At 32.7% G+C, this 23,610-nt stretch overlaps 1 protein-coding gene across 3 annotated transcripts in view; it reads left to right on the plus strand.

Moving 5' to 3' along the window:
* Positions 1-1,139: 1,139 nt before the first annotated feature.
* LOC134714741 (AP-3 complex subunit beta-2-like) overlaps positions 1,140-23,610 on the plus strand; it is a 41,937-nt gene continuing 19,466 nt past the window's right edge. For 2 of the 3 annotated variants that reach the window (XM_063576259.1, XM_063576260.1), the window contains exons 1-14: positions 1,140-1,325; positions 3,666-3,741; positions 7,385-7,459; positions 9,193-9,288; positions 10,195-10,355; positions 12,370-12,436; positions 13,039-13,221; positions 14,080-14,238; positions 15,082-15,179; positions 16,999-17,053; positions 17,529-17,600; positions 18,612-18,674; positions 19,472-19,604; positions 21,988-22,040. In XM_063576259.1, coding sequence (XP_063432329.1) covers positions 1,216-1,325; positions 3,666-3,741; positions 7,385-7,459; positions 9,193-9,288; positions 10,195-10,355; positions 12,370-12,436; positions 13,039-13,221; positions 14,080-14,238; positions 15,082-15,179; positions 16,999-17,053; positions 17,529-17,600; positions 18,612-18,674; positions 19,472-19,604; positions 21,988-22,040 — 1,401 coding nt within the window. In that variant the 5' untranslated portion in view covers positions 1,140-1,215. Of the gene's footprint in view, positions 1,326-3,665; positions 3,742-7,384; positions 7,460-9,192; positions 9,289-10,194; positions 10,356-12,369; positions 12,437-13,038; positions 13,222-14,079; positions 14,239-15,081; positions 15,180-16,998; positions 17,054-17,528; positions 17,601-18,611; positions 18,675-19,471; positions 19,605-21,987; positions 22,041-22,387; positions 22,427-23,610 lie in introns of all 3 variants that reach the window. The other variant, XM_063576258.1, reaches the window with a different exon arrangement.

The following is a 23,610-nucleotide window of genomic DNA, read 5'->3' on the forward strand; positions in this document are numbered from 1 at the left end:
AAGATCAAATGTACAATTGATATCTAAACTGTAAAACTAGACATGATCAATATTTAAAAAAACGTCCGGCTCACCTGGCATTTTAAAAGTATGTTACATATCTCCTTCAAGCTTATGCGTGACATATTGAATACCTGTTACCATCAAGTATACATCAACAGAATGTGTTAGACATTTACCTTTTTTATTATGTAGCAAGAAAACAGGTCCTGAAACCCCATTTTTCTTTTTCTTTTTCTAATCTGAAAGCATTATATAGAGCTATCTTCACATATCTTATCTCAAAATTATATGGTACAACGTGTAGTTTTTGTTTTATGGCATGGTATTCCATGCATAACTTATACAAAATCTGTCAATTTTAAACAACCTATAACGTGAAAATAAGCCCTGTGATCCATTTGTTTTAAGCGTGGTATATACTACATTTTCGCAAATTATAAAAAAAAAAATCTATGGATAAAAAACTATAGACACCTTTAATATGATAATTGGTCACCATTTGAAGCTCTAAATAATCAAGTGAGCAATTTTATTAATAATTTAAATGTTGTTCGAAAACAACTATTAGAAACTTAGAAAATTTATACATTTTACTGCAAAAAGACAGAGGCATAATTTAGATATTTGTAAAGCTTCTTATTGTAGGATCTTAAAAGCACCAGGGACAGGGGAATAACCAGAATATTTAAATTCAGTTTCTTATATTTTTTTAGGAGCACCGTGTTTGTCAAAGCTGAAACATTTCTTCGTTGTAAGCATTGATTTGATTTTATTAAAATAACTTTAAAATAATTTTGTAATCATTTTGTACCAAATTTAACTTGTGATTATTCTGCCTGTCAGCAAGGATTTGTATAGTTAACAATCCTTGCTGTCAGTAATTGGGCGTCTGCATGTAATTGACAATAAAATATATTTGATTTGTTTTGACTATCCTATGAAAAACGTGAATTAAAATTTAAATGAATTGTAATGTTTAATCTTCAAATTCTTAGATTTATATGATTTGTGTATCTGAAATGTAATCTTCAAAATTTTAAAGATGAAAATTTGTTTATCTATTAATATGTGGGCTATCGATGGTGCGCTTCTTTTATTTGACCGTTTTTATTTTCGGTCATTGTCATTACCGGAAGTTGATTTTGCAGGGACGTAACTTCCGATAATTATCAATCACAAGATTCTGAAGACCGGCAGAGAAAATACCACAAAATGAGTGGTGGTTACGCAAACGAGAAGCCTCCGTCCTCGACTGGTAGCGCTGAAGGAGATCTTACCGCGGACCCAGCAAGTAGTGGTTTCTTTAATACTGACTTTAAACGGTAAATGGGAAACTCAACAATATTGTCTATTGACTCTTGTCTGAGCTTATTTGCTCGGACGTCTAACGTCTGTTTGTCAGTCAAGCTGGGGCTATGGGTCGTCAGTGTTCGTCCAATGGATATTTGCCAGTCCAAAATGGATGCTTCGCTTCTTTGCTTCTGCCGTTCTGGAGATGACTGAAAAAAAAGTAAAATCACAAAAATACTGAACTCCGAGGAAAATCAATTTGGAAAGTCCATAATCACATGGCAAAATCATAAAACAAAACGCATCATAACGAATGGACAAGAACTGTCATATTCCTGACTTGGTACAGGCATTTTCAAATGTAGAAAATGGTGGATTAAACCTGGTTCTATAGCGCTAACCCTCTCACTTTAATAACCGTCTCATCAAATTCCCCTACATTTACATGATGCGTTAAATAAACAGTCACAATTAATAAAATAGTCAAAATATGGGTACATCAGTCATCATCCTATAACAATTTTAAAAGGAACAATTTAAAAGGACACAAAAACATCTACTATCTACGAACACATGGATTGATTTGAGTGTCTGACGTCAGAAAAATTATATACGTCACATAAATTTGTCGTTCAATGTGCATACAAACAATTTTAAAATTAACATAGGCAATGTACGCATACAGGCTTAAAAAATCAAAAGTATGTAAGAATAGATTACAGAAATAGACCGAGATTCAAACTACATGTAGTCCAAAAGGTATACATAGAATTTATGAGAATCCAAAACTTTTAAAAGGAACAATTTAACAGGACACAAAAACATCTACTATCTACGAACACATGGATTGATTTGAGTGTCTGACGTCAGAAAAATTATATACGTCACATAAATTTGTCGTTCAATGTGCATACAAACAATTTTAAAATTTACAAAGGCAATGTACGCATACAGGGTTAAAAAATCAAAAGTATGTAAGAATAAATTACAGAAATAGACCGAGATTCAAACTAGTCCAAATGTTCGACATAGAATTTATGAGAATCCAAAAATTGTTAATTCCACTACCCCATTGATTGATTTTGACGTTGGTGGTTCAAGGCACAGGTGCTTGTGACAATAATTGCCGGGTTTACTATCCATACGAACCCCTAAAAAAACACAAGGGAGGAAGCTCATTTGCAACGATGCTTCAAATTCTTGTTGTAAAGATTTAAGACATTCACTTACTTTGTGACCTGAATATATCTGTTCCCACTTGAATTATCTCTTCAATGACATATATTTATTACCTTAAGTAACCTCTAAGATAAAGATGTATTCAACACACAAAAAATGCTGTCTTACTTTATTTTGAGACAATGACAACAAATATACTTATAAGAATACACTTGCCAAAACTTGATTACAAAGTTATTAAACACAAAACCGATTAAAATTGGGCGTGAACATGTAGGGTGCGAAAGTGAAAAGGGTCAATCATGAAAGGGTGCGAAGATGAGTGGGTGCTAACATGAATGGGTGCGAATAGACCTGGATTTGGTTGATGCCTCGAGCTCTGCTGGTGGACTATTAATTAGTCCCTGAGGGCATCACCAGCCCAGTAGCCAGAACTTCGGTACTGGCATGAAAATACGGATTTTTTTGTGTTATTAAAATTTGCTGTTACAAAATTATAGAAATTATTATAAATTGAGGAATGATATATGAGCATCACTGAAGAGACATGTATTGTCAAAATGCGCATTACATCTGGTTAACTGATTAGTAAAAAAGTCGAGACATTTCGGTGTTTGCACTCTTGTTATGCTGTACATGTTGTTCCTTTGTTTAATTCATGTGTTTCCCTCTGATTAATTTGTAACCTGATTTTGTTTTTCTCTCAATTGATTTATGACTTTTGAATACTGGAATACTGGGCGGTTTACAAATTTATATAATGAAACCTTTATTAATGCCCCATCTAGGGTTATTATGTTTTTCTGTCTGCGCATCTGTTTGTTCATTTGTCCGTCCTGCTTCAGATTAAAGTTTTAAAATTCTCTATAAAATATATGATCTTTCTAATTTTAATGCCAAATTAAAATTTTACTCTAACTTAGTCACAAATGTTTTGGATTGCTTTACACACAGTAGAGCCTTTTATAACATGTATAATAAAACTTGTCTTTAAAATATCTTTTGCCAATGCAAGTTATGGAGGCAGTACAGTGTCTGAGAGACCTGTAATAGTTCACATCTTTGTCTTTTGGATTGAGGAAACTTGTCTGTGTTGTCCTGATAGCAATCATACCATATTTACTTATTGTTATATCATGTATATTGACATGATTAATTTACTATAATAAATATTGAATGGTATTTTTTTACAGACATGAAGATTTAAAGACAATGTTAGACAGTAATAGAGATAACCAGAAACTAGAAGCCATGAAAAGAATTGTAGGGGTCAGTATTATACTATATAGCAGAAACAAACTATAGGTCATGCTAAAAATTGAAGGAGTCAGTATGACTTGTATTATAAACACACTAGAGGTCATTGAATTTATAAATATTTTAATGTAACCTGTTGCACTGTACCTATCCTCAAATATATTGTGGTGGAGAATTCAACAAAAATCAATTAGTATATTGGATGATCAAAGATGGATACAATACATGCAATAACTGGGTGAAACAGATAATACATATAATACGGGTAATGGCTCTGTATCTGTAGTGGTACGTGTAGAATCCTGTTTAGGCTTTTATACACGGTGGAGAAGAGCGCCGTTGTTATTGGCGGTGTTCTTGTAGAGCGGTCTTAAATGCCTCTACAGAACCTGCATGCACAACTTTATCTGGTAGTTGTTTCCATAAAAAATTAATGTTTGTACTGTGGTTTGTTGCTATTTGGTACTTTAAGTCCTCTGGTGTTATTGATAACTTGACGTTCGATGATATTGTCAGTTTCACAGTTTGAATAAGTTTTGGCTTTTATTGTTCGTTTCGGTCTTGCTGGTATGACAAAATTGTTGGCTGGTAGAGCCGGCACCAGACCCTCAACCACCTTGTAAATCAGGATAAGAGGGAGGCTGTGTCTTCTTTCCTCTAGCGTCTCCATTTCAAGCTGGCGTCTCATATTAGTTATGGACCCTGTTTCTCGACTCCTGTAGTTTTTCTTGATGAATCGTAATCCTCTGTTTTGGATACGTTCTAGTTTGTCAATATCCCCTTTCATATATGGGTTCCAGATCGTTGCGCCATATTCCATTGTTGATCTTACAAGGGATATGTATGCTACTTTCCTACATGCTTCTGGTAAGTTCTTCAAGTTCCTCCGAAGAAAGCCCAAGATGGCGTTGGCTTTCTTGCTGATGTTATTTATGTGGAAGCTCCATTTCAGATCGTTTGAGATTTGGAGTCCTAAGTAGGGGTTCACTTGTAGGATGTGTTTATTCAGCGTGTAGAATTTGTCTGCTTTTTTGTTTATGGATAGAGCACTTTTTGGCGTTGAAACGCATTCCCCATTTGTCGGCCCAGATTTCTAGTTGTTCCAAATCTGTTTGTAGCCTTTTGTTGGTCTTGGCTATTTTTAATTGTTCTGTATAGTAGGCAGTCGTCAGCAAATAGTCTTACTGATGATGTTACACTGTCTGGTAGGTCATTGATGTGGCACAGGAATAGGATTGGTTCTAAGACTGTGCCCTGGGGGACCCCATAGTCGACTGTTGTTTCGCCAGATGATTCGCCTTCCATGATGGTTCTCATTGATCTTGCAGTTAGGAAGTTCTTAAGCCATTTGTGTGTATTTCCTTTAATTCCATACTGATCTAATTTATGTAATAATTTGTTGTGTGGTACTGTGTTGAAAGCTTTTGAAAAATCTAATATGCCTACGTCGATTTGATGTCCCTTGTCGTGTTCTTGTTAGAAGTCGTTGATGGTAGTTATGAGCTGGGTTTCACATGAGTATCCTGACCTGAAGCCGTGGTTTAAGTTGGTTAGGATTTTGTTTCTTTCCAGATGTTTTAGAATATGCCTGCATACGATATGTTCTAGAATTTTGCTGATGACAGATGTTAGGGATACAGGTCTGTAGTTGTCTGCCAGGTGTTTGTCTCCTTTTTTAGCTCACCTGGCCCGAAGGGCCAAGTGAGCTTTTCTCATCACTTGGCGTCCGGCGTCCGTCGTCATCGTCCGTCGTCGTCCGTCGTCGTCCGTCGTCGTCGTCCGGCGTTAACTTTTACAAAAATCTTCTCCTCTGAAACTACTGGGCCAAATTTAACCAAACTTGGCCACAATCATCATTGGGGTATCTAGTTAAAAAATTGTGTCCGGTGACCCCGCCAACTAACCAAGATGGCCGCCATGGCTATAAATAGAACATAGGGGTAAAATGCAGTTTTTGGCTTATAACTCAAAAACCAAAGCATTTATGGCAAATCTGACATGGGGTAATATTGTTAATCAGGTTAAGATCTATCTGCCCTGAAATTTTCAGATGAATCTGACATTCCGTTGTTAGGTTGCTGCCCCTGAATTGGTAATTTTAAGGAAATTTTGTTGTTTTTGGTTATTATCTTGAATATTATTTCAGATAGAGATAAACTGTAAAAGCAATAATGTTCAGCAAAGTAAGATCTACAAATAAGTCAACATGACCAAAATGATCAGTTGACCACTTTAGGAGTTATTGCCCTTTATAGTCAATTTTTAACCATTTTTCGTAAATCTTAGTAATCTTTTAGAAAAATCTTCTCCTCTGAAACTGCTGGGCCAAATTATTTGAAACTTGGCCACAATCATCATTGGGGTATCTAGTTTAAAAATTGTGTCCGGTGACCCCGCCAACTAACCAAGATGACCGCCATGGCTATAAATAGAACATAGGGGTAAAATGCAGTTTTTGGCTTATAACTCAAAAACCAAAGCATTTAGAGCAAATCTGACATTGGTAAAATTGTTAATCAGGTGAAGATCTATCTGCCCTGAAATTTTCAGATGAATTGGACAACCTGTTTTTGGGTTGCAGCCCCTGAATTGGTAATTTTAAGGAAATTTTGCTGTTTTTGGTTATTATATTGAATATTATTATAGATATAGGTAAACTGTAAACAGCAATAATGTTCAGCAAGGTCAGATTTACAAATAAGTCAACATGACCAAAATGGTCAGTTGACCTCTTTAGGAGTTATTGCCCTTTAAAGTCAATTTTTAACCATTTTTCGTAAATTTTATAAATCTTTTACTAAAATCTTCTTCTCTGAAACTGCTGTGCCAAATTGATCCAAACTTGGCCACAATCATCTTTGGGGTTTCTTGTTTAAAAAATGTGTCCGGTGACCTGGCCATCAAATAAAGATGGCCGCCACGGCTAAAAATAGAACATAGGGGTAAAATGCAGTTTTTGGCTTATAACTCAAAAACCAAATAATTTAGAGAAAATCTGACATGAAGTAAAATTGTTAATCAGGTCAATTTCTATCTGCCCTGAAATTTTCAGATGAATTAGACAACCTGTTTTTAGGTTGCGGCCCCTGAATTGGTAATTTTAAGGAAATTTTGCTGTTTTATATTGAATATTATTATAGATATAGGTAAACTGTAAACAGCAATAATGTTCAGCAAAGTAAGATCTACAAATAAGTCAACATGAACGAAATGGTCAATTGACCCCTGTAGGAGTTATTGACCTTTGTAGTCAATTTTCAATCTGCTTCCTTTGTTTAATATTCACATAGACCAAGGTGAGCGACACAGGCTCTTTAGAGCCTCTAGTTGAAGATACTGGATATGTTTGCATCTCTCCAGTCTTTTGGTAGTTCACCTGTGTCTAGCCAGCATTGCATAATGATTTGTAGGATGGGTGCTAGTTGTTCATGATCAGCACATGGCATATTTTATAAGCAAAATGTAGGAATTTAGAAAAAAACCAACAAAATAAAACCATTTTACATTAATTTGTACTCTAAAATATAGAATAAATTTTCATTTTAAAAGTCTAATTTAAGTTTACATAATTTATTTCTTTATATGCTACATTTTGTCAGAGTTAAACTCTTAACTTTACAATGTTTTCAATATCAATTTGGATAATATTTTGTAGATGGTTGCCAAAGGGAAAGATGCCTCTGACCTTTTTCCAGCTGTGGTTAAGAATGTAGTTTGTAAAAATCTGGAGGTAATATATTCATATTTTGTCAGACATTTATTGAATTCTGTAGAATAATATACTGATACATTTTAGAATGGAACCAAAGACAAGAAAACGATGCATGTTTGCATCCATTCCATCCATCCATCTGTACACTACATAAACATAATAAAGTTAGATTTTTAGGATATATTTTATGATGTCACAGTGGAGGGTACATAAAGTTTTATCCTTGTCTGAGTTAATTTTCTCTTACTTATGTTTGCATCAACCAAAGTTATGAAAATGGGCTTTACTTTAAAAAAAATCAAAATTTGATGTATATATAAAAAAGAAGATGTGGTATGAGGGCCAATAGGACAAATATCCACCACAAGTGACTAAAGGACACATAAATTTACACTTATGGGTCATCATAGAGCTTTCAACAATGAGCAAAGCCCATACTGGATAGTTAGCTATAAACGGCCTGGAAATAACAAATGTAAAACAATTCAAACAAGAAAACTAATGGCCTGATTAATGTCATGAATGTACCAAAAAATGAATGAAAAACATATGTAACAGCAACAAACAACAACCACTGAATTATAGGCTCCTGATTTGGGACAGGCACATACATACAGAATGTAACAGGGTTAAACCTGATAGGGGGATCCCAACCCTCCCCTAACCTAGGACAGAGTTATAACAGAACAACATAAGAACGAACTAAAAATCAGTTGAAAAAGGCTTGACTCATCAGACAGTAATTTTCCTGGTGTTTAGGGGAAGGGTCCTGGGGCCCATGCAATTAGGAAAAAAATTATGGTTTTGGAAAAATATGATTGGTCTTTACGAGGGTGGGCACACGGCGTGTGCCTCGCTAGGGGGGTTTGGGGGCATGCCCCCCCCATGAAAATTTTGAAAAATTAGGTGCAAAATCCTGCATTCTGAGAAGGATTAACTGCATGAATTGCCTACAAAATAAGCTATCTTTTTAAGGAAAAGGATTAAAAATAAAAGTTGAATGTGTCTGAGGACACATTTGCATGCACTCAAGCTTTGTAACTTTACTCTTGAAAGGTAAAATTCAACCTATCCCTTCTGATTCAATTTATAATGATGAGAATCTATAGAAACGTGTTTTTGAATCCAAAAGCTTCCAGCTTCCGGCATTTACTACCGTCCGCTGCCTTTAGCTTCTTTGTGTAATATTCGGAATTATGAGACATGATCTACGTTCATTTTGTTTACATTATGTCTCATTTTTTTGCTTTGTCATTGAATTATTCATTCGGATGTTTCAAGCGCAAACGTGACCAGAATATAGTAGATTGCAGTGCAATCCAAAAAAGATTGCAAACCAATCATCGTCTTAAGTGAACGATAGTGATAACTCCCGAAATACCCTGAACGCTCAGAGATTTGTCAACAAAATAATACACGATACGGAGATACGACAATAAAAAAATCTCGCGACGATGTCCATATACGATTGGGAATTTTAGAGCTGAAAATTGAAAAAAAAGAGCATATTTCTCTTTGGGAATGGGGCCGAAATTCGGCCCCAAAATGAGGGTTGGAAAATCACTGTCAGATGAATACAAACGAAAATACATTTAACAAAATCTTGTGGATGTGACTAGGTACTTGTACATCCCAACAACTAAAAAGACATATATTTACAAGCGGTTTCCCATGTACATATTCTTTATTTATTTAGAATAATTTAAAGTTTCATTTTGGATTATTTTAAAATGAAATGTATATCATTTTAGGTAAAGAAGTTGGTTTACGTCTATCTGACCAGATATGCAGAAGAACAACAAGATTTGGCTTTATTATCCATTAGTACATTCCAAAGAGCTTTGAAGGTATGGGTACTTTAAAAAAATTGAAGGTATGGTTACGTTTACAGAGCATTGAATTGATTTTTGATTTTTTTTTTGTGTTTTAACACCCCTTTAAAGCACAGCATTTAGGCTATTTCTTGACGCCAAATTTTATTAGTGGAGGAAGCTGGAGTGCCTGGAAAAAATCACTGACCTTCGAAAGGAAAACTGATATTCCTAGTCAATTAAGATTGGAATCGAGTGCACCTGCAGGAACTGGGTTTGAACTCAGAAGATCAGTGTTGACTTGCTAGAGATTTCAGTGGTTTAATGGTTTAAGAGTTCTCAGACCACTCTGGCCACCAAGAACCCTTAAAGAGCATTATAAGAAAAGTTACTTTTAAGAAGCATGCTAACATTGAATATAGACCATTGAAGGTATAGCAACATTGTACATAGAGCAATTAAACATCATTGACTTCTTTTTATAATGATTGGGAGATATGCTTCATAGAATTAAAAAACAATATCTACCAGACAAAAATGATACTTAAAAAAAAGATTGGGGTGAGAGGTTTAAACAAAATTGGGGACATTGGTCAATTTGCAACAGCATAGTGGATTTCACAAAAGCAAAAAAAGAATATAAATTCAAATCACATAACCAATTCAAGTTCTTTTACTACAGTTATGTTGTTAACTCTTTGTGGTTGGACCTCTGGGGATGTATCCAATTGCCCGTGGCAAAGCAATTAATTTTTATTTAATTTTTCAATATTCCACTGACAGCAGTCAACAAAAAAGGCAATGTGGAACCCTTAACCTCAGATTATGTTCTTGATCTCAAATTGTTTTTTTTAGGGGGAGGGGGTTACATAAGCATGCATTTGACAAGGGGAAGTGATAATAATTTGTGATCTCTAGTTTACATAACCATAAATATTGTAGGATCCTAACCAGCTGATCAGAGCCAGTGCACTAAGAGTTTTGTCAAGTATCCGTGTACCTATGATTTCACCTATCATGATGCTGGCTATAAAGGAAGCTGTCAATGATATGTCACCCTATGTCAGGAAGACAGCAGCTCATGGCATTCCTAAATTATACAGGTATACAAGGTCCAAATGAGCTATTCTCATCACTTGTTGTCTGTCATTGTCCGTTGTTGTCTTCGTTATTTTTGTTGAGCCTTCGACTTTAGTCGAAAAAGCGAGACTAAGCGATCCTACTTTCCGTCGGCGTTGGCGTCGTCGTCGGCGGCGTCCACAAATATTCACTCTGTGGTTAAAGTTTTTGAAATTTTAATAACTTTCTTAAACTATACTGGATTTCTACCAAACTTGGACAGAAGCTTGTTTATGATCATAAGATAGTATCCAGAAGTAAATTTTGTTAAAATAAAATTCCATTTTTTCTGTAGTTTACTTATAAATGGACTTAGTTTTTTCTGCGGGGAAATATTACATTCACTCTGTGGTTAAAGTTTTTAGAATTTTAATAACTTTCTTAAACTATCCTTGGTTTGAACCAAATTTTGACAGAAGCTTGTTTATGATCATAAGATAGTATCCAGAAGTAAATATTGTAAAAAAATAAATCCATTTTTTCCGTATTTTACTTTTAAATGGACTTAGTTTTTCTGCGGGGAAACATTACATTCACTCTGTGGTTAAAGTTTTTAAAATTTTAATAACCTTCTTAAACTATCCTGGGTTTGAACCAAACTTGGACAGAAGCTTATTTATGACCATAAGATAGTATCCAGAAGTAAATATTGTAAAAAGATAACTCCATTTTTTCTGTATTTTACTTTTAAATGGACTTAGATTTTCTTCCAGTTAACATTACATACAGTCGGCAGTTTAAGTTTTCAAAACATTAATTAGATTCATTAACTATCCTAGATTTTTACCAAACTTGGACAGAAGCTTCTTACAATCAAAAGATAGTATCAAGAGGAATTTTTTTATTGATTTTTTTCCTCATTTTTTGTTGAGCCTGCGATTTACAGCAAAAGTAGGCGAGACACTGGGTTCCGCGGAACCCTTACAAATTTTTTACATTTTGAACTTCTTCTAGAGAACCACTGAATGGAATGGAATCAAACATAGTATGAATGTTTCTTATGAGGTGCTGACCAAGTGTTGTTACTTTGTAGCTGATCCATCACCAAAGATGACCGCCAGTGGGGGACATTAGTTTAACATAGGCCCCTATGCATGCTATGGGTAACATAGGACCCCATGGGAAATACATTTATAGAAATGTCTTCTATTTGAGAACCACTGAATGGAATGAAACATGGCATGAATGTTCCTTATGAGATGCAGACCAAGTGTTGTTACTTTGTAGCTGATCTATCATCCAATATGGCCATTAGCAGGGAACTTATTTTTACTTAGGACCTATTGAAAAATACATACAAATGTCTTCTTTTAGAGAACCACAGATTGGAATGCATTATTGTTATGATTTTAATCTTTTTTTTTATAATTTCAAAAACCAAAGTAGAGTCAGGTGAGTGACACAGGCTCTTCAGAGCCTCTAGATTATATGTATTATGTGATTTGACTGATTAGAAATATTGAAATTAAAATATAGAGCTGTCTCAGTGTCTGGGGTATTTCAATTTGTTCACATGACTTAACTATTACAAAGAAATTGTGTTGTTTGAGAATATAAAAATTGAAATTGTATACAGACTGATTTAATAGGGAAAAGAATTATGAGGTTTATTTATATTAATCAACAGATTAATACTGACACATCTGATGGCAATAAGTAGATTATTTGTAATCACAACTTGCATGACTTGTAACACCTGTAGTAAAGCTGAGAGTCATAAACTTGTGTGAAACATAAAGACAAGGTAGAATGATGATATTTTCATGTGAAACTATGTTTACACGTTACAAGTTTAAGTGATGAAATTGATATGAAATACTTTTGTCATTTTGGAAACTGTTCCTAAAAGACAAAAATGAAGAGTGCAGCAAAACTGGGTATATCAATATATCATAACAGAAAGACAACAGTTCATGACATTCCTAAACTGAACCGATCTGAGATAAAATTTACTCATTAATTATTCCAAACTTTGATGTGTATTCTTTTATATTTTAGTCTTGATCCTGAGAACAAGGAACAGCTTGTTGAAGTTATTGAAAAACTTTTGGCTGATAAGACTACGGTAGGTTGTATTAGTGTATGTAAAAATGATCTTAGATCTAGACGTCCAGAGTAAGGTGCTCCATTGGACGATGGTCATGATATAAAAAACCTAATTATAAGTATTGAATATAAATAAGAAGATGTGGTATGATTGCCAATGAGACGTCTCTCCACAAGACACCAAATGACATAGAAATTAACAACTATAGGTCACCGCATGGCCCTCAACAATGATCAAAGCCCATTTCACATAGTCGGCTATAAAAGGCTCTAAATGACAAATGTAAAACAATTCAAACAAGAAAACTATAGTCATAATTTATAAAAAAAATGAACGAAAAACAAATATGTAGCACAAACCAACAGCAACCACTGAATTACAGGCTTCTGACTTAGGACAGACACATACATACAGAATGTGGCAGGGCTAAACATGTTATCAGGATCCCTATGCTTCTTTTTGTAATTTCATAGGATTGTAAAAGTGTCACACACTTTTTTTTAGAATGAACGCTTCTGCGCTTCATAAAAAAATGGGTCAATGCTTTTACACCCTAATGAATTTGCAAAAATAAGCACTCAATTCTTAAATTAATAAATATATGTACATTACTTTTGTAGCTTGTGGCAGGAAGTGCTATCCAGGCTTTTGAGGAGGTGTGCCCAGAACGGATAGATTTGATCCATAAGAACTACCGTAAACTCTGTAACTTACTGGTGGATGTAGAAGAATGGGGTCAAGTTGTTATTGTTAATATGTTGACAAGATATGCCAGAACTCAATTCATCAACCCTAATAAAACGGTGAGTTAAACATATTTTAACATAAATAGTTAGTTTTATACTAGTGAAAGTGTCAGGACTGTAGTTTTATATAGATTGAAGTGCCAGGAATGTGTTCATCAGTACCAACAAGTCTGATGTCTGAATTCTTATGGAGATTACTCTAATCTTTCATAGGATTAGCAAGCTCATGAGAAAATCTATTAGTCTTTATATACAAATGCATATTTTTAAAAACAAAAAAACTGACAATTAAGGGTCTTGTAACAGTCATATTTGGTAGAAATGATGGATTTAAAATTCAAATAATTTAAATAAAATTGCTAAATTTTGTTAAAATTGAGCTTAAAAATTACCATGATAGATTTTTCCAAGAAATTGCATATTTTGGTTTATCAATCAATCAATAAATCCTGACTTTGAAAAGCTTTCAAGTAATAGAACTGCCACTGATTTATAGGATAATTCCAAAGGTTTTCCAAGTGACAGTTACCCCGTGAGATATCTGGCTAATGATTACTAATCAATGTTTCCTGTAACTAAACACATCTGACAGGAGAACATATTGAACACATACATATTAATAGGTTATTTATGTCATGCTTTAAAAAAGTCCAAATATGAGATGTAGGCTTATGTAAGTTTCATTTCCATGATGATTATATGGCCCCACCCCCTCATCATGATTATGTTGATTCTGTAGTACCTGATTGAATCTGAATACATAAATTGTTTATTTAGATGAATATTGTCATAGTTGTAGTTAGCTTCATCAATGCTGTTCTTGTGTTACCAAATAAAATTATTTCTGACCTAATTCATTGTAATTATGATATTGCTACAGGAATTCTATTAATGCTGGCTTTTATATTAAATCAGGATAGCTCCAAAGAAAATAAAAGTTTTTATGAAGATTCGGAAAAGGAAGAAGAGGAGGAGGAGGAAAAAGAAAAGAAAGAACCAACTTATATCATGGACACGGATCATCGACTTTTACTGAGACAGGCCAAACCATTACTTAATAGTAGAAATTCTGCTGTAGGTATTATAAGTTATATCATGGACACGGATCATCGACTTTTACTGAGACAAGCAAAACCATTACTTAATAGAAGAAACCGTTTTTATGCCTCTCCTACAATAGTAGAGGGGTATTATGGTGTCTGGTCTGTATGTCTGTTTGTTTGATCGTTATCCGTTCGTCAGTCTGTTTGTCCCTACATTCATCTGTCCTGCTTCTGGTTAAAGTTTTTGGTCAAGTTAGTTTTTGATAAAGTTCAGGCTAATCAACTTGAAACTTAGTACTCATCATTGTCTCCTGTTCCCTTTGATATAATCTTTTGTAATTTAAATGCAAAATTTGATTTTTGATCCCAATTTCACCGTTCACTGAACATAGAAAATGATAGTTCGAGTTTCAGGTAAAAACAAAAGGTTAAAGTTTTTGGTTAAGGTAGTTTTTGATGAAGTTGAAGCCAAACAACTTGAAACTTTGTACACATGTTCCCTATGATTTGATCTTTCAAATTAGATTTTTGACCCCAATTTCATGGTCCACTGACCATAGAAAATTGAAAGTGCATGTGGGGCATCTGTGTACTATGGACAGAATTTTTCACTTATTAAATTATATATAGAAGCCAAATTATCTCTAAAATGTTACAATAAGGTCATTTCACAACCAATAACAGTACATGAATGAATTACACCATACAAAATTAGCCATTATGTATGGTATCTTATGTTTGAATCATATTAAAAAATAAATGAAATCTCTTCAGTATTAAAAAATACTCAACATGTAAAATATTGATCATAAGATAAAATACTGTTATAATAACACACTGCAGTGCTTGTGACGATATTCTCTTTGTTTTTAAGGTTGTGATGTCAGTGGCTCAGCTTTATTACCACTGTGCTCCAAAGGCAGAAGTAGGAACTGTAGCTAAATCATTGATCAGACTACTTAGAAGTCACAAGTAAGTAGATATTTGATTTAACTAGGTCATTGTGGTCCAGTTGTAGCTAAATCATTGATCAGACTACTTAGATGTCACAAGTAAATAAATGTTTGATTAACTTAGGTCACTTTGATCCAGTTGTAGCTATAGCATTGATCATACCTTAAAAGTCACAAGTAAGTAAACATTTGATTAAACTAGGTCACTGTGCTCCAGTTGTAGCTAATTCATTGAAAAGAATAAATATAGTCATGAGTAAGTACACAGAGGAACATTTTAGTAGCATACTTGATTTCCTTATTTGAAATTTAATTTTTGGTCTGATGAAATACTGGTATTTTTGGTAATTAGTAAAGAATATGTTTTCTTTTTCTGTCTACCAGAACGACCAAAATGGCAAATGTCTATTACATAAAATGTCCAGGGTGTGACAACTCTGTCAAAATCAGAAATTATTAACTAGACAGCTGTATGCTATTAAATGTCTATTTTAAATAAAAATATTTGGAAGTAAGTATCAAAGAAAAGGAAAATATTATAGAAAACATCAATATTAAATGCAAATAAAATACACAAATAAATTTATCATGTGAGGAATGTTTCACTTTTTAAGTATGCTACCATTACTAATCATGTTTACACTGTAAAAAATTAAATAATCATCAATGCATACTTGCATGTAACAATGTTTTAGATTTTAACGAGAGAAATTTATGTATTACTGAAAAATTATTACACCAGGGTTTTCGATATCACAAACTAGTCAAAACATTTACTAAATTTTATCATCGGTATAAAGACATCATTCGTAAATATAGCTCAACATGCAGACTTTTTATACGTTCAGGTATTTCACATCCAATTTTTTATGGAAATATTCTTTATAAAGCACAAAGGTGTCAGTATTCACCTCATAAACTTACAAAACCTTTGAATAGACTTATTTAGAAGGGATATAATTACGATACTGTTGTCAAGTCATTAAAGATTGCATATTTTGGCGTTAATATTGAGTCACTGATAAGGTCTTTGCGTCGGAACTAAACACATTTATTCTAAAAACAGTTGTTGGCATGACACGGGTTATGTTCTTCTCATATATGTTATGATGGTATGATACTAAACCCCTTACGGGAAGGATTGTGCCTGATGTTCATGTGATGAAATCATAATCTTTCAGTCAGTTTAATTGAAGTCTGGAGCTGGCATGTCAGTTAACTGCTAGTAGTCTGTTGTTATTTATGTATTATTGTCATTTTGTTTATTTTCTTTGGTTACATCTTCTGACATCAGACTCGGACTTCTCTTGAACTGAATTTTAATGTGCGTATTGTTATGCTTTTACTTTTCTACACTGGTTAGAGGTATAGGGGGAGGGTTTGAGATCTCACAAACATGTTTAACCCCGCCGCATTTTTTGCGCCTGTCCCAAGTCAGGAGCCTCTGGCCTTTGTTAGTCTTGTATTATTTAAATTTTAGTTTCTTGTGTACAATTTGGAAATTAGTATGGCGTTCATTATCACTGAACTAGTATATATTTGTTTAGGGGCAAGCTGAAGGACGCCTCCGGGTGCGGGAATTTCTCGCTACATTGAAGACCTGTTGGTGACCTTCTACTGTTGTGTTTTTTTTTTTTTTTTTTTTTTTTTTTTTTTTTTTATTTTTTTTTATTTTGGTCGGGTTGTTGTCTCTTTGACACATTCCCCATTTCCATTCTCAATTTTATTTGATATATTGAGAATCTATAAGGTTCTTTGGAATCTGTTTTGTATACCACAAAGTTGTGAAACGTAACAAAGTTTTTTGAGTAATAAGTTTATATGATTTATCTTTACAGAGAAGTACAGTATATTGTCCTGAGTAACATAGCTACCATGTCTATTGACAGAAAGGTTAGAAGTCAAAAAAAAATTATAACAGTTAAAATTTTTTTTTTTTACATTGTGGAGATTCTGGTGAGAAAAGGATTGACAGTTAATAACCTTGTGACACATTTCATGTATACGAAGCAGTGCTGCTACACAAAGATAAATTATCATAAAAATCAAAGATAAATTTGTTTTTGATGTAGGTGTTACCTATCAGAAATGTAAATTTTCTTAAAAATAGCTTGAAAATAAACTACTGAACACAATTACTTATGTTAGAATCACATTAAAGCAAGAATAGGTTGATAAATTGTCACATTATTTATTAGGAATAATACACACCATTGAAATGAAAAGCAAAAACAACACAGATTTTCTTGAATTTAAAAGCAAAAAAAGAAAAAGAAATTTTTGATTTATGTCAAAGTAGAAAACTTACTAAAACTTTTATAGAAATTATCTTGATTGATAATATACAGATTTTGTTATATTATTTCAGGGAATGTTTGAACCATTTTTAAAGAGTTTTTATATAAGATCTAGCGACCCAACTCACATCAAATTATTAAAGGTAAATACATAACATGTTAATTAAGGAATGCCTGTAATATTTTTTGAAAAAATAACATCAGAAATGTGGTGTACACTGAATAACCCGTGTATAAAAATATTAGTCATTCCTTATAATTTGATTCTAATTTCCATTTTAATTTTGGAATAAATCATGAAAAAATGATGATGATGTCACGGTCACATGACAAAATTATGTCTATGAGCTGATAAACCAAAACACTGTCAGCCAATCATGCAGAAGACGTGTAACATCCAAAATTAAATTATTCCTATATAGATTTATGAAGATGTGAATGAGTGCCAAAGAGACAACTCTCTCCAATCAAGTGGTTTTGAGGAGTTATATCCCACTATGATTTGTTACACATTTATACAGGTGAGGACAACTCTTTCCAATCAAGTGGTTTTGAGGAGTTATATCCCACTATGATTTGTTACACATTTATAAAGGTGAAAATTAGTACATGTTTGTTTGGCTCTGCATGCTAGAATCAGAACCCTAGATACCTCATTTATAATTGTGCAGTTTAGGGAGCATCAGTTGAAAGTGCCAGATATATGCATTTTTTATTTACAAAAAGATGATGTATATTCTTGTAAATAAAGGAAAAAGCAGTATACTGCTGTTCGAAAGTCATAAATAGAGTGAGAGAAAACAAATCCAGGTAACAAACTAAAATTGAGGTAAAAACTGTAAGAGGAAAACAAAGAAACAACAGAATCACTGAAGGGCAACAAAAACCCAAAACGACTGCAACACACAGATAAGATAACAATTGCCATTTTCTTGACTTGGTACAGGACATTTTAAGAAACAAAATGATGGTTTGGATACTGCATATTATAAATGTTTTATTTAATAATTTGTGGTGTCTTTATCAATAGTATAGCATTTTTTTTTTAAATTAGTTGAATAAATGATATTTTGTTTTGTTGAAAATGTTATATAACTTGTATATAAACCTTGCTAGAAATTAATAAAAAGTTGTTTTCTTTTTTTGGTTTTCAGTTGGAAATTTTAACAAATTTGGCAACAGAAACCAACATTTCTACAATTCTGAGAGAACTACAGGTAAAAGAACTTTATGTGTTGCCATCTTATCTATTTAATGTGTAGTATTTATAATGCCCCCACCACAGCAGAGGGGCATTAAGTTTTACCTGTGTCAGACAATCTATGTCCCTACTTCCCAAAATTTGTTTTCATTTGCTAATTTCTAATAGTTTGCCTCAACCAAATGTTATGAAACTTATAAACAATGCTATTCACCATAAAACACAGATTAAGTTTGAATTTTGGTTGTGTAACTTATACTGTTTTAGAGTTATGCTCTTATATAACGTTGTATGCAAGAGGGGGCATCATCATAAGATATCAATCAATTAGACATACTAGGTTTGTTAATACATTTATTTAGTGAATGTTTTAAGAATCATGCATCCGTCTTCATAAACGAAATATTGATTATAAAAAATTATGAATTTATTTAATGAATGGCTATTATTTATTTTGAATTTATTGAACCATAAAACTAATTTTTGACTCTTCACATTGAATAATCCGTGAAGCGGATTATGTAAAATGTGAAGAGTCAAAAATTAGTTTTATGGTTCAATAAAATCAAAATAAATTATTGCCATTCATTATAAATAAATTTCTATCAAAAATAAGGCTCAAAGAACTTTTCATATTATTTATATTAACAATAACAATGTACACACATGTTGGCGTATGAATACACAATGTCAGAGTGGGCGTGTCGCCATCAAAATTGACAACATTGAAAATAAAACTAATAATTTAAACCAATCAGAAGACAGTAAAAACACCAAATTTATTTATAAAGATTTGATATTATGTATTTGAAGACATATGTGACCAGTAATGACAAGGAATTTGCAGCAGCTACCATTCAGGCTATAGGAAGGTGTGCCAGTAATATAGCAGAAATAACAGATACCTGTCTAAATGGACTAGTCCATTTAATGTCCAATAGAGATGGTAAGGTCATTATATCAGAATCAAAGGTTTGAGTATTTTTATGACCCGCAACAAAGTTGTCGGTGCCATATAGTTTTACCCTTGTCTCTCATTTCGACCTCCCAAACAACCAATTATAAGGACTTTTTTTTCAAAACACCTTCAGATATTGGGCTGATATTTGGTATGGGAGTAAACCATGATGAGTTACAGATCAAGTTTAAGTTTAGTTCCGCTCTGCTAATTTTTTTGCCGAAATAACGGGCTTTGGACTTTAATTAATTGTTGAAAATCACAGTTATACATACCTTTTTGTCGAGCCTTCGACTTTAGTCGAAAAAGCGAGACATAGCGATCCTACTTTCCATCGGCGTCATCGTCGTCGTCGTCGGCGGCGTCAACAAATATTCACTCTGTGGTTAAAGTTTTTAAAATTTTAATAACTTTCTTAAACTATACTGGATTTCTACCAAACTTGGACAGAAGCTTGATTATGATCAAAAGATAGTATCCAGAAGTGAATTTTGTAAAAATAAAATTCCATTTTTTCAGTATTTTACTTATAAATGGACTTAGTTTTTCTGCAGGTAAACATTACATTCACTCTGTGGTTAAAGTTTTTGAAATTTTAATAACTTTCTTAAACTATACTTGATTTCTACCAAACTTGGACAGAAGCTTGTTTATGATCATAAGATAGTATCCAGAAGTAAATTTTTTAAAAATAAATTTCAATTTTTTCAGTATTTTACTTTTAAATGGACTTAGATTTTCTGCCAGGAAACAACACATGCACTTTGTCGTTAAAGTTTGAATTTTTTTAATAACTTTCTTCTTTCCTATACCATTTTGGATTTGTACCAAACTTGGACAGAAGCTTTTTTATGATCAAAAGCTAGTATCAAGAAGGAAATTTTGTTAAAATTTTGTACCTGTGTATCTGTATTTTACTTATAAATGGACTTAGTTTTTCTTCCAGTTAACATTACATACAGTCTGCAGTTAAAGTTTAAAATCATTTATTAGATTCATAAACTATCTTGGATTTCTACCAAACCTGGACAGAAGCTTTTTACGATCAAAAGATAGTATCAACAGGAATAATTTTATTGATTTTTTTTTCCTCATTTTTGTTGAGCCTGTGATTAACAGCAAAAGTAGGCGAGACACTGGGTTCCGCGGAACCCTTACGAATTTTTTCTAAAGAATTTCAGATATTGGGCTGATATTTGGTTTGTGAGTTAACCATGATGAGTTACAGATCAATTAAGTTTTGTTTCGCTCTGCTAATATTTGCCGAAATTAAGGGTTTATGACTTGAAAATTTTTGAGTTGATTTTTAATAGAAAACCATCATGTGTTGTTGAAATTGCAGTTTTTCAACTTTTTGACACAGGGCCATTCATGTTGTTTTGACACATCTAGTTAATAGATGTGCTGCACCAATATTTCAATGAATGTAAAGTTAAAAATACTTATTTAAAAAAAAATGCTTTCTGGAAGAAAAAAAATAAGGGAGATAATTTGTAACTTCCAATTTGTAAATAAATGTCCAGTTTTATTTGATAATTTACTTGACACTGATTCCAAAATATATGGTTCTATATACTTGTACATTACAGAAGCACACAAAATAGCTACTTCCAGTTTACACAAGGTCACTTACGGTTAGCTATACCAAAAAAAGTCATGTGGTATAAAGTCCCATAGCTTTATTATGAATTCATATTAAGTATAAGCAAAGGAAAAAATCTAGAACATCAAATTTACCTTGAGCTCAATTTGAAGGTCATAAATCAAGGATCACAAGGTCTTTATTATACATGGTGAATTAGATCTGTCACCATACGTGTCATTTTTGATATAAGAGGGGAGAAAAGTCCAATTTAATGCAAGGGTACCTTTTCAACTAAAATGTATGTGTGATGACATGTCAAAATTATTTAGTAAAAATATGTTGTCAATATCTTATCTTATCTTATACTTACAATTGAAAATAAGCCAAAATCTAAGTTTAGAATATGATCTTGACCTCTGACCTTGACCTCATTTGATTTGGGACAAAGGAAGTCACATCAAAGACACTAGGTCCCTATCACTTATGATTTACTAATTATAAATGTAACATAACATCCTGGGCATTTTGGAAAAATAAATATGTTGCTTTCTTTTATGGTTGCAAAGGAGATCTCATAACAGGAAAAACAGTGTTTGGGGAGATAACTCTTACACAGAAAAGTGTTTGATTGATTAAACAGAGTTAGTTTCAAAAGCATATAGACTGTTTGATATTATATACCAAAAAAAATATACCTAAATATGTATAAGCTATTGCATATGGACAGATGTAATATATATCTTGAATGCATTAGAAAGCTATTTACATTGATATGATGTTTTACAGAGAGTGTAGTAGCAGAGAGTGTGGTTGTTATAAAGAAACTTTTACAGATGCAGGTTAGTGAATACTTTACTATCTTCTTTAACATAAAATCAACATTCTGACAAAATGTTTGTTTCAATTAATGCCTTTGGACATGTGATAGAATTAATATTTTCAATATAGATGTGTAAGCTATAAACAAGCTCCCTGAGAATGTATCAGTATCTTCCAATGAGATACTGTGTCTTCTCATAACAATCAATGTTACTCATGTACTTAAATATCGAAGATAAACATGCTACACAAAAGCCTTTTTTTCTGAATGTATTTTTTATTAATTTATTTTACTTAATTCTAAATTAAAAGATTTTGAAGCCAATTTATAAAATAGATATAATTATAAATTTATAAATTATTCCAGAGAAACAAAGGGTCGCGGGTTCATCCTTACAGTTTTGCGGTATCTTTATAGTGTTTATTTAGCCTCTGTTGTAGATAACTAATGCTTTAGCTTTCTCTCTCAGGTAGAGATTTCTTCATTAGATCACATATTCAAACTTTTAATACATTATATCACAATACACAGAAATATAGTTAGTACTATCTATATGTACATCTCTCTCACCTTTAGGTAATATCAGTAAATGTAATGGTTTGCATATAAAAAAAAAGATAAAAATTGGTTTAATTGCCAATGAGACTACTCTTCAAAAGAGAGGAAATGACACAGTAATTAATAATGGTCCTTGACAACTGTCAACAATAAGCAAAGTCCAACAATTGTAGATTGTTCTTCTGGATAAAATTCAAATAGATAGGGGCCGCAAAAAGGGTTAACCTGAATGGAGGGTAGGAATTTCAAATGCAACTTGAAAACTTTGACTCTGTTAGATACTAAAATAAATGTTCTTATGAACCCCTGAACAAGTTGTAGCAAGAGTTCTTTTATGTGTAGAGAGCTTGGCATTGTTCATCAAGATCATCAGATCAAGATCATCAGATTCAATATTCCCATTTAGATATGGTTGTGTTATTTGCAAATTCTGTTCAGCCAAATGACCACCCCTTATTAGAATATAAAAAACGAAAGTACAGAAATGTCCATATTTCTGTTCTTAGTCAACCCTTGGGTTTTACTGTAGGATAGATTAGTACAGGAATGCCTAAACCTCCATACTCAATCAATCCTAGGTTTTACTGTAGTATTAATTAGTACAGGAGTATCTTAACTTCCATACTCAATCAATCCTAGGTTTTACTGTAGGATAAATAAGTACAGGAATGTCCATATTTCTGTATTCAGTCAATCCTAGGTTTTACTGTAGAATAAGATAATAGTTCCTGTTTTACACCATTTCTACCTTTAGCAAATATTTCTTTGCACTTCATAGATATATATTTCAAGTGTTCCTATATATTTATGTCAGTATAACATGCTTACCTCTTCTGTTGCTTCTTCTGTTGCTTACATACACAAACATGACATTCATCAGCTGTTTTTATCTCTGTTCAAACATGGGGTTTATTTAGAGATGATTCTTTTCATTAGTTCATTATGCTTGCTACACCATTTCTTTTATATGCACTAAAAATAATTTCAACAAAATTCTAGTCATTTATAATAACCTGTTTGAAAATCAGCAT

The sequence above is a fragment of the Mytilus trossulus genome, chromosome 4, assembly GCF_036588685.1.
Source record: "Mytilus trossulus isolate FHL-02 chromosome 4, PNRI_Mtr1.1.1.hap1, whole genome shotgun sequence".
Classification (NCBI taxonomy): Eukaryota; Metazoa; Mollusca; class Bivalvia; order Mytilida; family Mytilidae; genus Mytilus; species Mytilus trossulus.